The following is a 16,595-nucleotide window of genomic DNA, read 5'->3' as shown; positions in this document are numbered from 1 at the left end:
GTACTCGGAATCGAGAACCGATCCAGTGTAAGAACCAAACCGAAAAAAGTGGAACCGACACATCCCTAATTAATAGTGTCAAAATTTTGCTCAGTAAAAACATTAAAGATTCTTTATTTTGCTTTTATCGAATGATCAATATAGTACAAGTATTTATGCCATTTATGGCTGTACCTCAAAGCAAAACTTGGATAGAATTCTTATTTAGAATGGGACTTCTGATCTTCAATATTTTTCAAATACGAGAACTATGACTGTGTGTAGTATTTATGTTTTTCATACAATTTTACACACTAAAAAACTATCTAATGCTAATTTGGTCCCAAAACTTGGTAATAGTCATAATTATTTCACCCGGAGCAGAAATGAAATTGCTGTCAGTGAACAAAAAAACCACCCGTGCAGGGAACAGGTTTTTAAACCAATGTAGCTGAGGTGAGGAATATTGATAACATTTCCAAATTTGAACAATAAATTTAAACATTTGTTAACACTTTATGGTTTCGATGAATTGTAGGTTAGTTTGATTAAGTTTTAAGCCTAGTGACGCCATTCAATGTATGCGACTGTTTGCCATATGAATAAAGACAATTCTTCATTTCATTTTATGTTGATGAAAAGGTATTTTTTAATGATTTAAATTAGTCTAACTCATGTACAGTAGAACCTCTTTAATCTGAACCCCTGTAATCCAAACATCCACTAATCTGAACACCTCAATGCTGTACTCTATACACAGACATGTAGTTCTTAATTGGATACTGTATTTATTGGTATACGCTCCGTAATTGTTTCTATTGTAAGATTACAATAGATACCGTACTGTTTATTCCCTATGTTTACTACTGTATTAAATAAATGCTGTATTTTACTTTATAAAGCATTTTTCACTTTTCCCTAGCAATTGTTATGTAAAAACAACAATATTTTCTGTAATCCGAACTGTTCAATAGTCCGAACTACCCCCGGTCCCAATTAGTTTGGATTAAAGAGGTTGGACTGTATCAAAATGAGGGTTAAAATTATACACAACATCTTTATAAATCTTTATTTATATCAAATAACCAATCGTAGAAAACATTTGCTGTACATATTTCAAAATACAAAACTGTATTCTGTCTCAATAATAAATTTACCAACAAGAACATTTTATCACAAAATATGTTTATCGTTGAATTATTTCCTACAGTAGCTTACTGTAAAAGAAATCTTAAAGTTAAAGGTTACAAGGAGATTGCTTAAAACTATTATCAACAATTTGGAATGTAACTGGTTTCACTTGTGCTAAATAATCTGCTATAAAATGGACCCTTCTTGGCGTAGCAACAACACCAAACTGGAACTGAAGCTATGCCCTTTTTTCTTTTTTTATTTGTTATGAAAAACATTCATGTTTTCACAAAAATAAAATACCAGTAGGCTATTGAGTAAGATTTTCAAACTCGATAAAAAAAGGAATGTCATGAAAAAGGTTCTTTAGGCGCAGGAAAGATTTTTATATTAGCCTATAATCATAAATAACAGACCAATTTATGATCAAACAACTCGTATGCCAGTAGAATTTGTTTATTGCACTGAATTACAAAATATCTTAAAACAGTTTAATAATGACAATAATTTATTTATTAACTTACATATAAATAGTGTTTTCTTAATTTAAGTAAATTAACCAAGATACATTAAGGTAACACAACAAAATGGAACTATTCATTAAAGTAGAATAGATTAACAGTATTGACATAAACCAAATACATAAATGAAAAATCGAAAGTGTAACAAATACATCAATTGTTCAAGTTGTTAACAAAAAATTATTAAGTAAAGGACTGATTAAATACTTGGGCAAGATGTGTTTTCCAATCCTAAAATAACGATTTAAAAAGTATTGATAAGATGTTGAATGCAATTGACTTTAACAAATTAATCCAACCACAGAAGCCAATTTTAAAATTTTAAGTCTTCTCCGTTATAATAGGGATAGAAACATACATTTTAGGTGAAGCATTTAAACTTGTCAAATATTCAGTCCTTGGTACGCATCCTTAATTAAATGACAAAATATACTAAGTAAAAAACAAACTACTGCTAAATAACAAGACTTATATCAAACGTTACTTTATGAGCATTTGGAATAAATTTTAAACTCATAATGCAGATACAAGTTTGGTAAAACATTTCAAACTGCAGTCTTAGTGGAAATTAGTGGAAATACAAAGAGCAGTTCAAATGACTAGCAACTGCAGTGTGAACCAATAACAAAGGAACTATGAACATTTTAGAAGGCACTGAAGGCTTCACTCCCTGGACAATATCCCACCGTCTAGCAGAGGTTTATATGCTGGTTCCCCATCACTGTTGTAGAGTTCCACTTCAAAGCATGGGAATCGTTTCTGTGACATCAAGGCCAACAGTTAAAAATAATATTCCAAACACAACATTTCAATCAAAATTAATAAGCGAATACCTATTATTAATGAGGTTATTGTTTCATATTTTGAGTTGTTTTGTCTCTGTACAATGGTAAGAATAGTTTATTATCAGAGATCATTCATACTGAATCAGCTATCAAGATGATACATGATAATAATACTCAGAACACCGTTAGAGTTCTAGTGAATGAGAAATAAAATAAAATAATTAGGCTGAACAAAGCTTCCAAAAATAAGAAGCTAACTATTATGCATAAACATGAACTGAGAATTTTAAAATCCATACAAAACAAAATAAAAGAAAATAATTTGATTGTTACTAAGGCTGACAAAGGTAATTCTCTTGTAATCCTAAACAAATCTGATTATAACCTAAAAGTTTCAAACTTTATTAACCAAAATCAACTCGAGAAAATAAATAAGGATCCCACAGCCAATTTTACAAAAACCCTGAATAAGGTTTTAAACCAAAGCAACAAGTTATTGACAGATAAGGAAATTAGATCTTTAAAGCAAATCAACGCTAAGGCTCCACAACTAAAAGGATTACCGAAGCTTCATAAAAATTATGTTCCCATTCGGCCTTTAGTTAATTACATGTCGGCTCCAGGTTACCTCATTGCTAAAAAACTAGAACGAATCATAAAAGGACAAGAGAAACTGAACAATAGCCATAGTCTCACAAATAGTACAGATTTTATTGAGAAAATTGAAACAGTTGAGTTGAAAAGTAGATATACATTAGCTTCACTCGATATAGTTAACTTATACACGAATGTTCCAGTACCCGAAACTATTTAAATATTAGAAAACAATCTGAAACAAAACTTCGACCTCAGTGAAAAAGCTATCAGTGAATTGATCAAATTAACAAAAATTGTTTTACAACAAAACTATTTCACCTTTAATAATGAATTTTACACACAGACAAATGGACTAGCATTGGGGTCACCCTTATCAGGAATATTAGCTCAAATATACCCCAACGATTTTGAATAAAAACATATCTGGGCAGATAACAACCGCTATAGAGATAAGATTATGTTTTTTCACCCATCATAGCAATACTTTTTGACGGCAATACGAGACAACTCCAGCTGTTTAATAAGTACATTAATAACATTCACCCTAAACTTCAGTTTACAATAGAACTAGAAACGGACAATAAACTCAATTTCCTGGATTTAACTGTCATACGAGGTAACAAACTTTTCATGTTCAATATTTACAGGAAGCCAACCTTAACAGATACTACAATCCATGAAACATCACATCATCCCGTTAAGCATAAAATGGCTGCATATACAGTTTCGTTCATCGGCTCCTACCACTTAGCTCTGCAAACTTTGATAAAGAGAAAACCACTATTAAATACATTGCACATAAAAATGGTTACGGCCCTGTTATAATAGACAAGATAATTAAAAAACAATTAAAGAAAAAGAACAATAGGAATGAAGATAAACCAAAAGAAAGGAAAGTTTTTGTAACATCAGAATTTGGTAATAAGTTACCAAACATTCTAGCAAACAAATTAAGAAAAAAGAACATCAATATCGCTTTTAAAACCTCAAATAAACTACAAAAACTACTAAGCAGTGCTGATAAAAATGGAGTAAATAATACAGCCGACAGAACTGGTATCTACAAGTTATCAAGTGACGATTGCAACAAAATTTACATTGGGCAAACAGGCAGGACATTTCAAACTAGATTTAAAGAATATCTGCCTAAAGCAAGTAATCATCTCAAATCCAATTTTGCAGCTCATCTTGTAAATGAAAACCATAACTACAGTGATTTTAACACAAATTTAACCCCTCTACATTTTTGCAATAAAGGCAACGTTATGGACGCTTTAGAAGAGTTCGAAATTTATAAAACTACCAAAACCCAACCTAACACATTATTAAACGACAAAATCAGTTTCCAGTCCAACGCTCTGTATGATACTATAATAACAAACCAAGATCAGCTGATGAACAAAGAGCCGAGAAGTACAAAGTCCACCGCCCGCCCACCTCCCGTATCGCAGTCATGACTTTAACCTACAACTGTGCGGTCGGACATTGCAAGTTTTTGTCGGTAGGCCTACCCGTAATTGTAAAACAAGTTTATTTATTATGTGTCCGTGTTGTGTATTTAAACTTTTGACGACCTTTTCGAAGTGATAGATGTGTTTCTTGTACAAGATCTGATGATGAGGACTTAAGCTCCTTGAAACGCGTAATCCGTAAGGACTAACAGGATCACTCTGGCAGTACTCAGGTGATTTTATACTTTTTATAGGTTATTGTTACCTACTTTGAACAATCAACAAAGCATTACAGTTGGGACCACGTAAGTTTGCAGTTGAGGGAGGATATGGTTTTGAATGAGAACCAATGAGAACCGTGCGGTGTTGCCAAATCTAATAATACCAGCTGATTTGAAAATATTGCTTAGTATATTTAAATAGGTGTTGTCAACGGACAATGTGGCAACGTCGCATTAGCCTTGTCTTTTGATTGGCTGCCACCATCTGCAAACTTACGTGGTCCCGACTTTAGGCATGAGTATACAACTGTGTCTACCAACGTACTGAATTACATTGATGAATTTTAGGTTGTTAGTTGGATTTTTACCATCAGATCATAAAAAAACAACTTTTTACACATCAGGACTTTTCCAAATTAGTGTACACTACTGTATGAACGTTAATCTCTTTTAGCGAATTTCCCTATAGGGAAGTAGCTATTACCGTAGGTCTCATGGTAAGACTTAGGCCCGGGACCGATTTACTTTTTCATTTTGATGTCCCCAGAGGCCAAAAACACCATTCGTTCAAATTTTTATATATGTATATATATATATATATATAGATATATATATATATAGATTTATATATATATGTGTCCGTGAACACGATAACTTGAGTAATTTTTATCCGATTTTGATGAAATTTGGTTTGAAGGTGTAAGGCGGGATAAACTTGAATGAGTTCGCGATCCAGCATGATCGGACCATGGGAACAGGGTTTTATGGGGGGTTTTATGGGGTAAAAATTGGTTTTTGTCACTTTTGACCCTCAAAACACAAAATTTCCCAATTTTTCTCTTAACCTTCTTAAAGAGCTTAAAAAAACAAACATTTCAGTATATCAAAGTGTTTTTGTACGGTTATTGGTTACGGAGAAAACTAAAAAAATGGTAAATTTAAAATTCCCATGTTATTCTTATGGAGAATATTGTAAAATGTTGTAGTTTGCTTGTTTATGGATATCTTTTGATCAAACTTGGCAAATATATTCATTTTCTACTAAGCAATAATTATTTTACTTAAAACACACACTTTATTAGTTTCCTTGTAGCAGCAAACCTAGGTACTCGTTAAACCTAATGTTATTTAAATAGATCGATTGAAAATCAATTCAGCCTAATGGAAATTCGCTTAGACGGCAGGTTTGCTGCGGCGGGGGTATTTAACTTTTATTATACATTTACAGATCAAAACAGTTTGGTTGATGATGTGTGCAAACTTACGGATGGGTCATAACCTTCCTAGAAATATCAGATCTTTTACAGGGATTACCTTTTTGGGCTAGAGAAACTAAACATGTTGTATACAAGGTATCCGAGAACTCTCTACCAATATTTCTGGGAATTGTTCCTGAGTAAGAAACATATCTAAATATCATATTTAAATTGTCTGGAAGTCCTTAGTTACGCACAGCCGCCATTTTGTTTTTTTTGTTTTTTATCACTTATACTTTTTTTAAACTGGTTAAAGATACAAAATTGAAACTTTGCACAAACATTTATGACAAGTATACAAAACTACAAAAAATGATGAAAATTTTTCAAATTCATAAAACAAAATGGTGGGGCAGGGTAGTGACAGGGCTGTAGCAAGGCAAGGCGAAACCATAGATGAAATATATTCCTTCTAATCCTTATGAAACAGTTGAAGCCAATTTTATTTTTAGTTCTGTCGGGTGAACTGTAGAGGTCTTGTTTGGTTTAAAATTTGTTTCTTGTTATTTTAGTAATATAAAACCTCGAAACAAAATTTAGTCCACACACTAGCAATCAGTGTCAACGGCCATGAACTAGACACGATTAACAACTTTAAAATTTCTACCTGTGTTGGTTAGTCTATGGCTAAACTAAGAAATTTGCACCTCCCAAAGGGATTATGGGGGGGGGGGGAGGGTTTATAGAAAAAATACACTAAAAGGCAAATTAAAGGGTTCTAGCTTTGTAATTCAATACGGTATTTCTAAAACACACATTTTTAGGTTGGATTAAATATACTACCATTCCTACATTCACTAATATTGATAATACACTACTAGTTAATATTGATAGTAGTCTATTGGTAGTAGTACTACCGGTATTGATAGTACTAGAGGTCGTACGGAACGAGGTGAAGCTTGGAGGGGTATAGTGTTGTGGCGGGGGAAGGATCGCTATGCGAGGCGACGATCGGCTCGTCTCCTACCCCCACCATGGATTTCCCCGCTTTAGACCGTTCCCGCCGAAAATCTCAGGCTTCACCTCGTTCCGCACGACCTCTACTATAGTACTATTGAGGTAATGTTTTTAGGAAAAAGCATTTAGCTTGGATTAAATAAATATATAGGATGAAGAGGACACAGCTAACTCAGCTGATGAAAGGTTGCAGACGAGTCAAAGAACACATAAAACACACACATAATAATACTACTGAAAGAGGCGAAATATCAAGTATTATTATGTGTGTGTTTTATGTGTTCTTTGACTCGTCTGCAACCTTTCATCAGGTGAGTTAGCTGTGTCCTCTCCATCCTATATAACTATTGAGTAATGTCCCTACTTATTTACTATTAAAAAACTATTATTTCAATATGCACTGCTAATGTACTTTTTATTTAGCAAAAATCTAAGATATTCAAATTATTAATCACATACAATTGAGCTTCAAAAGAACCAGCCTAACTTAAAAATTATATTTTAGTTACCAGAATATTGAGCATGCACGTAGCAAGCTAATAAAATGTAATGTTTAGTTAAACTAACATTGATATGCGACAGATATTACTTTTTTAATTAAGTGGAATTTGTTTTTTTACAAAATTTTCTGTAGAACTAGAGATGGCGGGATTGTAATTTTAATTCGGGGCCAAATTTTTATTCAGATTTCCAGTAGGGGAATGGCAGGATTTTCGTTAACATGCAACAAATTAAAACTGTTTATGACCTTTTTCATAAACAATTTATGAAAACTATTTAGGGTTAAGGCCTGATAAGGTTTTAATAGAACAGCAGTTTTGTTTCAGCAATACAAAATTGCGTAATCTTTATAACAATGTCAATATGACTACAATCCGTAATTTTGGCTGCATCAACACACAGCAACAACATAGTGAATCTCTCCCACAATAATGAACAAGTTATCATGAAAATACACTGAAAAATGTAACGAATAGAATTAATGACAAAAACAAGCGGTTTCACATCATTGACTCATGCAACACAGGATTATATGGGGGTTTCTACTGTATTCACCTCAATGGCCATTACGTAGGGTGGGTACTTAAAGCAGCTGGAGAGGGAGATACTGCAAAGCTCCCTCTCAAAATTTGGCCCTTCTGTTACGTTGTGCAGCTTCACTTGAATGGCCTGCACGGGCACTTCTGTCCATTCCGCCTTTATATCTCTCAGTCTGAAATAAGACAACCAGTCACAGGATTACTATTATCATGGACTATTGTACGAGGGCTATCCAGAAAGTAAAGAACGTTTCGTTATGACGCCGCTAGGCGCGCACCGATCTCGTACATTTTGGTGCGTGCCCACTCGGCAACTCAGTCGGTGTCCAGCCGTGACAACGGGAGCATTCTCGTGCTGCCTGTTTTTTCACAATTTTAACTTAAGATGAGCGCTACGATTAAAAATACTGCCAGTTAAGAGGTGCGGTCAGTGATACGGTTTGTGTTGGCATTTAACTTAAAATCGATAGACATTTATCGCCAAGTGTATGAAGTTTAAGGAAAAAAAGTAATGATTGAAAGTTCTGAGAAAATGGTGCATTCAGATTAAAAATGGCCGATCTGACGCTCATGAGTCATGACGAAGCAAAGGGCGGACGCCCGAGCATTGTGACTGATGGAACTGGTCGCTAAGGTTGATGAAAAGTTCGCAAAAACCGCCGATTCCTGATAACGGGTCTTTTGCTTTGTTGTGCGACAATTTCAAACCACAAAGTACGTGAAACTTGATGAGAAGTTTCGGTTTTAAGTTGCCGAGTGTGCACGCACCAAAATGTACGAGATTGGCGCGCACCAAGCGGAGCCATAACGAAACGTTCTTTACTTTCTGGATAGCTTTAGTATACTGAAGTATACATCACAGCAATATGGACCAGCTGTTGCCAATTTTTACTAAGAGGATATGACAGATAAATCATAAAAATTGGAATTGATTGGATCACGTTGCAAACCAGCCAAAATCTGTAGTTATGAAAAATTCTATCTAAATATCTTTTTATGAAAATAATTATAAACAAAAATATGTATTAAGCTAATTTCTATTTTTCTTATTTGATTTTTTATCAAATCTATTTCAATAACATTTGGTTTAATGAGTCAACAATGAGAAAAACCATTTTTTCACCCTATAAAACCCCATTCCCATGTCCGATCATGCTGCTTCACAAACTTGTTTGAATAAACATAGGTTTACGCGTTTGTACTGAATATAATCCAAATCGGGTCTTTTTTGCTTGAATGATTGTGGTAACACAGACACACACACACACACACAAATATGAATTTGAACAGATGGTGTTTTTGGCTCTATGGTGTTTTAGGGGCATATATGGGAAATCCTCTAACAGCTACTAAGTTATAGTCTTTTACAGCGCACCATTCACAACAATCTGATTTTATGCGATTTCCAATCTTAATATAACTTAAGTTTACTTACCTTGATGTAGGAATCGATTCAGAATTGCCATAGTCAACGTAGTAAACATTCACAAACTCGTTGTCAGGTGTCACTTCCTTTATAATGGCTCTGTACCAAACATCATCATTGGTGAAACAACCGAGACACGCCATATCTGGGGAATGAAGAGATCATTATTAGTTAGCACACCACTATAACTAAACTGTTCTGGGTAGGAAGTAGGAAGGGATGAAAGCAAAGATAATGACAAATAATGAACAAATAAGTTGCACATAATTAGGACTGGTTTAGTACTGAGGGCATTCACATCCTGGTGACTGTTTTAACTTAATATTTTAAATAGTTATTCAAACAAATCTTGAAAACATGAATCGGTGGACTATTGCTTACACTGTGAGTTGGATGAATGAAGAAATGAATGGTTTATCCATACAAGATTTCTGTATGTAACTCTAATTGTTACCAAGATACGAGGGTTGTTTTTTTTTCAACCTCCGATAGGCTATGAACAAAAGACAAGTTCATATATAACATTAAATTTATTACCAAAAGTTTGGTCCATTTATGGTTACTTTTTGACATAATCACCAAAGAGATTGAGACATTTGCTATATCTGTGCACCAGCTTTTTAATACCCTCCTCAAGAAAAGAGGCCGCCAGTACATTCAAAAAACAAAAAAAATTCAAAAAACAAAAAACGTCAAAAAAATAAAAAAATCTATAAAAAATAAAAAAAGGACTTTAAAATTTATAGAAATTTAGTAAACAAAGCAATAATGGTGAATCTGTGGTTTATTTAACCATCCTGTCAAACTGTTGAACCAAGTCATCTGAAACGATAGTAATGAGCTGGTTCAAAAAGTTGGCAGAATGGTTAAATAAACCACAGATTCACCATTGTTGATTTGTTTACTGAATTTCTAGAAATTTTAAAGTCCTTTTTTGATTTTTTCTTGATTTTTTATTTTTTGACATTTTTTTGTTTTTTGAATTTTTTTTGTTTTTTGAATGTACTGGCGGCCACTTTTCTTGAAGAGGGTATTAAAAAGCTGGTGCACAGATATAGCAAATGTCTCAATCTATTTGGTGATTATGTCAAAAAGTAACCATAAATAGACCAAACTTTTGGTAGTAAATTTAATGTTTTATATGAACTTGTCTTTTGTTCATAGCATATCGGAGGTTGAAAAAAAACAACCATCGTACATATAAAATGAGTATAAAATAACATATAAAATGTAACAAAACTAAAAACAAATTGTGATAATTTAATTATTAATTAATTAATTAAATTGTTTGAATTAATTAATTTGTTTGATTAATTAATTAATTTAATTGTGGTTTTAATGTTGAAGGAAAAAATTAACACATGAAACTTTATACATTTTGTTGCAGTTAAAATTTGAAATTAATGGTCCATGTAACCAGCATAAAAAGACTAAAATCTGCCTTTGCTAAAATAATCAATGGTAAAAAAAGTGAAATATCTTAGTTGCTAATATTATGTAGGGATGGTCAAGTCTCGAAATTTCGGGAAATTTTCGGGAAATTTTAAATCTCGTTACACGAGACGAGATTTCTTTTTGGCCGAGATTTTTACCGAGACGGGAATAAAAAAAAAAAAAAAAAAAAAAAAAATTAAAAATGCCTGCAGAAAGTCAACGCAATACCCGCAATACAGGAGCGAGTTGTAGTTGCGTTTCCTTTGTGAAGGCGTTCTTATTTAATTAATTCTTTAAATGTAAATATTACTTTAATTATTTTAATAATATTACTTTAATAACATTTGAGAAGTTTTGTAAAGTGTAAGCAGTGTGAGGAATTTTTTATTACTATAACAAGTCAAAACAAGTAACTATTTTATAAAAATTAATATTGCTTTTATTTTATGATTTATTTTATTTTAGGATAAGTTGAACTCTATCCTAACTGATATCACTATGTTTCCTAATCGTAGGCATTTTTAATAAGTTAGGCGTGATTAATAAAAAAATGTTATGCTGATGTTTTTTAATAAAAGATTGTAAATATTCTTGCCTATTATCATTATTTTTGTATTTAAACAGTCATCTAACAATGTTACAAAATCAGGTAAAAGTTTTGAACGTGCATTTCCCGTTGTGTATGAGAAGGGAAATCTCGTCTCGATCTCGTCTCGAAATTTTATGAGAAATAAAAAATCTTGTCTCGTCTCGTCTCGAACTAAAAATCCAATCTCGTCCATCCCTAATATTATGTGACCTACAACTGGGAAAACAAAATTATGTAATCAGTGAAAATACATGGTAGGCATGAAAGAAGCGATTCTGGGCTATTTAACCTCTGACCGACAATAGACACATTGCTCTATTGATTTGAAAAATTCAGATGGGTGAAATTAAAGAATTAAGTCAATATCTACATGATAGAGGTGTAGCAGATTTAACTAGGGCTAAACATTCACGTCAGATAATCTTACCCTTCACTGGATCTGCCACCATTGGCAACAAGTCAACCTCCTCTTGAATTTGTTCTTCCATTTTTTGGAATCTTGTTATGTATTCCATAACCTGGAGAGAAATGTTGCTTTATAGAGTATCAGTCACAACATGAACAGGCTACAGCACTGTAGGCTACTGAGTATGTAATAACCAGGTAACAATAATGTTTGTCAACCTTAACACACAAAGTATCATTTTGCTCACTAGAATTAAATAGCAAAACAGATGATTTCTCAACATTTTACTTTGTCCACACCTTTCCTCCAGATGACATTAAAAAATAATAATTTTAAGCTTATTTTTGGTTATTTTAATTTAATTACAAACAAAACTTGGGCTGTATGTAGATTAAATTAAATTCTTAAATGAAAAATGTTATAAATTAATAAGTTTTATGTTAAAAAGGAAGCAATGATTAATTTTGGAAAATCATTAAAGTACCTTTATAAATGGATAGTATTTTTCATTTGTCGAATTTGATGTTAGAAATTACATTCCTAACCTCAATGTTGTATGTTTGTTGAGTACAATAATTTTTTAGTTGCAAAATTTCAAAAACTGTAGATAAAATAAAATATGCAATGAAGAAAGTGTTTTTTTACTCGATAAAAAATTATATACTTGGCAAGCTTCTTGTGTAAAAATGTGCCAATTTCCTCACTATTTGAACAAATTTCTATTTTTACTTTCATCAAAAGTCATTTAAAGATTTTAAATTGCATCTTATCACTATAAATAAATGACTGACTCTTACCTCAGGGTCGTCACATTCTGTAATCATTATTTTGACGGAGTTTGCAGCGACAACACAAAGCACTTGAACATTAACCTCTACTATACTGTCTGGCAGGATCAAGTCTTTGTATCTAAGAATATGCCTTTCCTCCTAGAATATAGAAATAGAAATATAGAAATAATTACATATTCACAATCTAGATTCTGTTTACTTACAAAGCAAATTATAAGTTACACAGAAATGCTTAATAATCAATGATAATAAGCAAGTCTTTACTGCTAAAAACTTATCTGAACTTTTTATCTAAATTTATGAAACTTTTTGGTTGTTGAGTATCATTTGACGATTAAGAAGCTAGTATACCAGTATTTTGTGACAGTTATTAAAAACAATTTGTCACTAGGTCCTATAACTAAAAAAAAACAACATAAACAAGCTTGGCTGAGCAAATATGTGATTGACCACTATGAAGCAGTAAAAACAATGAATGAAAAAATAGTTTTTATCAAATTTGCTGCCACAAGGTAAATATACAAAACAACTAAGACAACACCAGACAATGGTAGCATTTGTGATTGTTTATTAATTATATTTGTATCCCTATATTGACTATTACACATTTTATTCATGTTTTATTCTCTTTGTTTTCTAGCTATGGATAAAATACTCCAATAGTGATTTTCTAGGTACTACCACACCTGAAGCTGAGGTAGGATAGACTCCAAATACCTAAACGTACTAGGAGACATTTTTTAAATAAATACCACAAAATAAAGACCCAGAAGTTTCATGAGCCAATAAAAACGTTGTTTTTAACTGCTAATGTCTAGGAGCCTGCTGATTTTGCGATCACTTTTATATCAGCTGATAGCAACAGAGTAGTGACATTAGTTCTCTCTCCTACCAGCCCGCGACATCAGCATTCCTAGATTCTGTTGTAGACACCAGCAGATTTAAACACATTTTATAAGAGAGTACTGGGTTAGGCCTTTATTTTTAGGTAGTATCAAGTAGGCTACTTGCTTTGAGTTTGGCACTAGTACTGAAACACTTACTTGGTAAAGCTCAAACACTTACATTAGTTTCTCTCTCCACAACTTCGTACCAGCTGCTGGGAGTTTCCTCTGGTCCCCTCAGCAAACTAATATGATCCTGACTTAGGAGTGGATTGTCTGTTTTAATGGCTATATTATTCAGTGACGAACAGACATTCATGATTTCCTCAGCCAAAACTTTAGAATCACTATTGTTTGTGTGTGCTCGCTGAATCTCCAGGTCTTGGATGATCTCCTCATCGTCTTCTAGTTTTTCAGCATCAATAAAGTAAGTTGCATAGTGCATACTGAGGAGTGTTTCCCATAGGTCTTGGCCACACGGTAGTTTTAGGTCAATCAACTGTAAGTAGAGATAAGTCAGTTCAAATTATAATCGATTCAAAACAGTTCTTCTCAAGCACAACAAATTTATCTAGATTGATTAGACATGAAACAAAATTTGACAAATATAAAACTACATTCAATTTATGCTAAATAGATTTGGTAAGCATTTTTTTTTACAAAAAATAATCAAGTTTATGTTTAATTTACGATCCCTGATCACAGTAGGCGGAGGTTCTCATAGAGGTAATTGAACTGTAACTAGGATTACAGTTCAGCTAGTTGTCATCCGAAAAATATCAAGAGATCACTTCCTTACAGTCTTGCCCTAAGGGGAAATCGCCTAATTTCAGAACCGAAAGTCCGTACACAATACCAAACCCAACTTCAAAAAGCCTTCGAAAACTGAGGCTATCCTGGTACTCTCGTAAAATCTCAGATCCAAGCAGCTCAGAACCCACGTCCAACTACAAAGAAAAATACCAACCATCTTCAAGTAAATTTGATAACCACTTAACACCCTGGCCTGCAACAATTTAACAACCTCCTCAAAACTGGTTTCAAAATCCTAGTCCTCCAGCCAAACCAAAAACCTCCTTTCAAGAGCCCCTTCCATAATCTATAGGCAACCCCCAAATTTGAGGAATATGCTAGTCCACCCAAAACTCCCAAATCCATCAAAAATACCATCTGAGAAACCAAGACCGGACTCATACCCATGCAATGAAAACCGATGTAAATCTTGCCAGATACACCATCCTACAGAAACTTTTACCAGCACACACCATAATAAAAATTACAGAATCCAAGGCCATCATACCTGCAGCTCAGAAAACCTTATCTACCAGCTTCAATGTTCACATTGTCCAGCCCAGTACATAGGCCAAACAACCGAGACTCTCCGAAAACGCGTGAACGGCCATCGACATGATGTTAAAACTAGCAAAGAAAAACCAGTTGCACAACATGCCTTATCCCACCAACTTCTATTTGATGACTGTTTCACCATAAAAGCTCTAAAATCATTGCCAAAGAACCAATGCAATAGTTCAATGCTCAGAAGATGGGAATTAGCTCACCAGTTTGTGACCAACTCCAGAACCCCACCTAACCTCAAAATTAGATAATATCCTTATATCCTCAACCCAGTGCTTTGTGTAGTGTCAGTTGGACAACCTGTAAGACATTTTGAATTCAAACTGTGTCATCCTATTTTAAACTGTTGTTCTCTACCATCTAGGCCTTCTTCTGAAATATCAAGTATTATTATGTGTGTGTTTTATGTGTTGTTTGACTCGTCTGCAACCTTTTATCAGGTGAGTTAGCTGTGTCCTCTCCATCCTATATATTTATTTAATCCAAGCTAAATGCTTTTTCCTAAAAACATAACCTGGTAATAAATATCTTGTTAAATTTCAGTATCAAATCAATATTGAATGGATTCTATATTTATCTTTGTAATGTTTAAGCTCGGCCTTGTCCAGATTCTACCTTGAAGCAACTGCTGTTTTCTAGCAAATAGTGTAGAAATACAAAATGGCCAAGCATTGTAGGCCCTACATGAGACTTGCAGAGTAAAATCAATGTTTTAACTTTTTAAGTAGCAGCATGAAATTTTAGGCTGACATTAAGCAGTAACCAGATGAAAGACAAAAGGTTAAACAGTGACTCAAGATTTTATTGTAAATGATTGTGTCTTGTTCTTTATGATGTATTATGATTTGGTAATCAGAGGGAAGCAGTTCTGAGATGTACCTACAAAGCCAGTGCTTACAAAGATCAGCAGCTCAACTTTTTGAAGGAGCTATGAGGGAGTGTCATATTCATTCTCTCAAACAATCTCGCCCTGGGCTGGCTGTTATGTAAACTTGCCCTACCAGCTGTCAGTTTAAGACCAAATTTAAGACTTCTTTAAATCTTTTATGGTTCATTTCAAAACTCTCCAAAAACAGTAAAAGACTATTGGCAATTTTTGAATTTGTAGAAAATTACTATGAATACTGAGGCATCACAAACAAAATAGTAATTGTGGCACTAAAAGGGTTTAAAACTACTAACTGACAATACTAATACAGTAGTACATAGTAAAATAATTCTTCACTAATGTCAATGCAAAGGAATAATTCGGTTGTCATCCTATGGAAAAATAGGTCCATTACTTACAATGTAATCTTCACAATCATCTGTCGGTTCTTGCAGATTCACTTCGCAGTGTTGTTCAACGATGGAACCGTGAATAAAATCCAAAACCCTTACTGGCCATTTGTGGTCAGGAGATACCTTAAAAAATCAATTCAATTTTTAATTCCAGAACCAAGTTTTAAGCTATAATTGAAAATTCACTTAATTATTCCACATGACAAGTAATACATATTCAGTTGGCAATATACAATAATATATACACATTTATTCTATGATATGATTGGTATAAACCAGCCTATTGTGGGGTTTGTTTTTCAACCAAACATATTTTTATTAAAATGATTTATGTTACCTGGCTTTGTCAAGTGATCTTTTTACCAGTAGTATACTACTATAATTTCGGACAACAGTATGAGTCTATTATCAGGTGAAACAAAAACTTCAATCAGGTCATCCATCCAATATTGCTAGATCCGTCGTTGATATTGAGAACACATAACACAAA

The 16,595-nt window shown here is 33.2% G+C and overlaps 1 protein-coding gene across 2 annotated transcripts in view; it reads right to left on the bottom strand.

The window, feature by feature from the left end:
• Window positions 1-1,064: 1,064 nt before the first annotated feature.
• LOC129005951 (RING finger protein 17-like) overlaps window positions 1,065-16,595 on the bottom strand; it is a 184,543-nt gene continuing 169,012 nt past the window's right edge. For both annotated transcript variants that reach the window (XM_054434991.1, XM_054434992.1), the window contains exons 30-36: window positions 16,112-16,228; window positions 13,650-13,967; window positions 12,591-12,722; window positions 11,815-11,905; window positions 9,374-9,509; window positions 7,955-8,111; window positions 1,065-2,390 (exon numbers count right to left, since the gene is read on the bottom strand). In XM_054434991.1, coding sequence (XP_054290966.1) covers window positions 2,295-2,390; window positions 7,955-8,111; window positions 9,374-9,509; window positions 11,815-11,905; window positions 12,591-12,722; window positions 13,650-13,967; window positions 16,112-16,228 — 1,047 coding nt within the window. In that variant the 3' untranslated portion in view covers window positions 1,065-2,294. The remainder of the gene's footprint in view (window positions 2,391-7,954; window positions 8,112-9,373; window positions 9,510-11,814; window positions 11,906-12,590; window positions 12,723-13,649; window positions 13,968-16,111; window positions 16,229-16,595) is intronic.

This window comes from Macrosteles quadrilineatus, unplaced genomic scaffold, assembly GCF_028750875.1.
Source record: "Macrosteles quadrilineatus isolate MER2022 unplaced genomic scaffold, UCM_ALF_1.0 Scaffold_46__1_contigs__length_943047, whole genome shotgun sequence".
NCBI lineage: Eukaryota > Metazoa > Arthropoda > Insecta > Hemiptera > Cicadellidae > Macrosteles > Macrosteles quadrilineatus.
The sequence above is the reverse complement of the archived record's forward strand: the minus strand, read 5'-3'. Positions and strand labels throughout refer to the sequence as shown.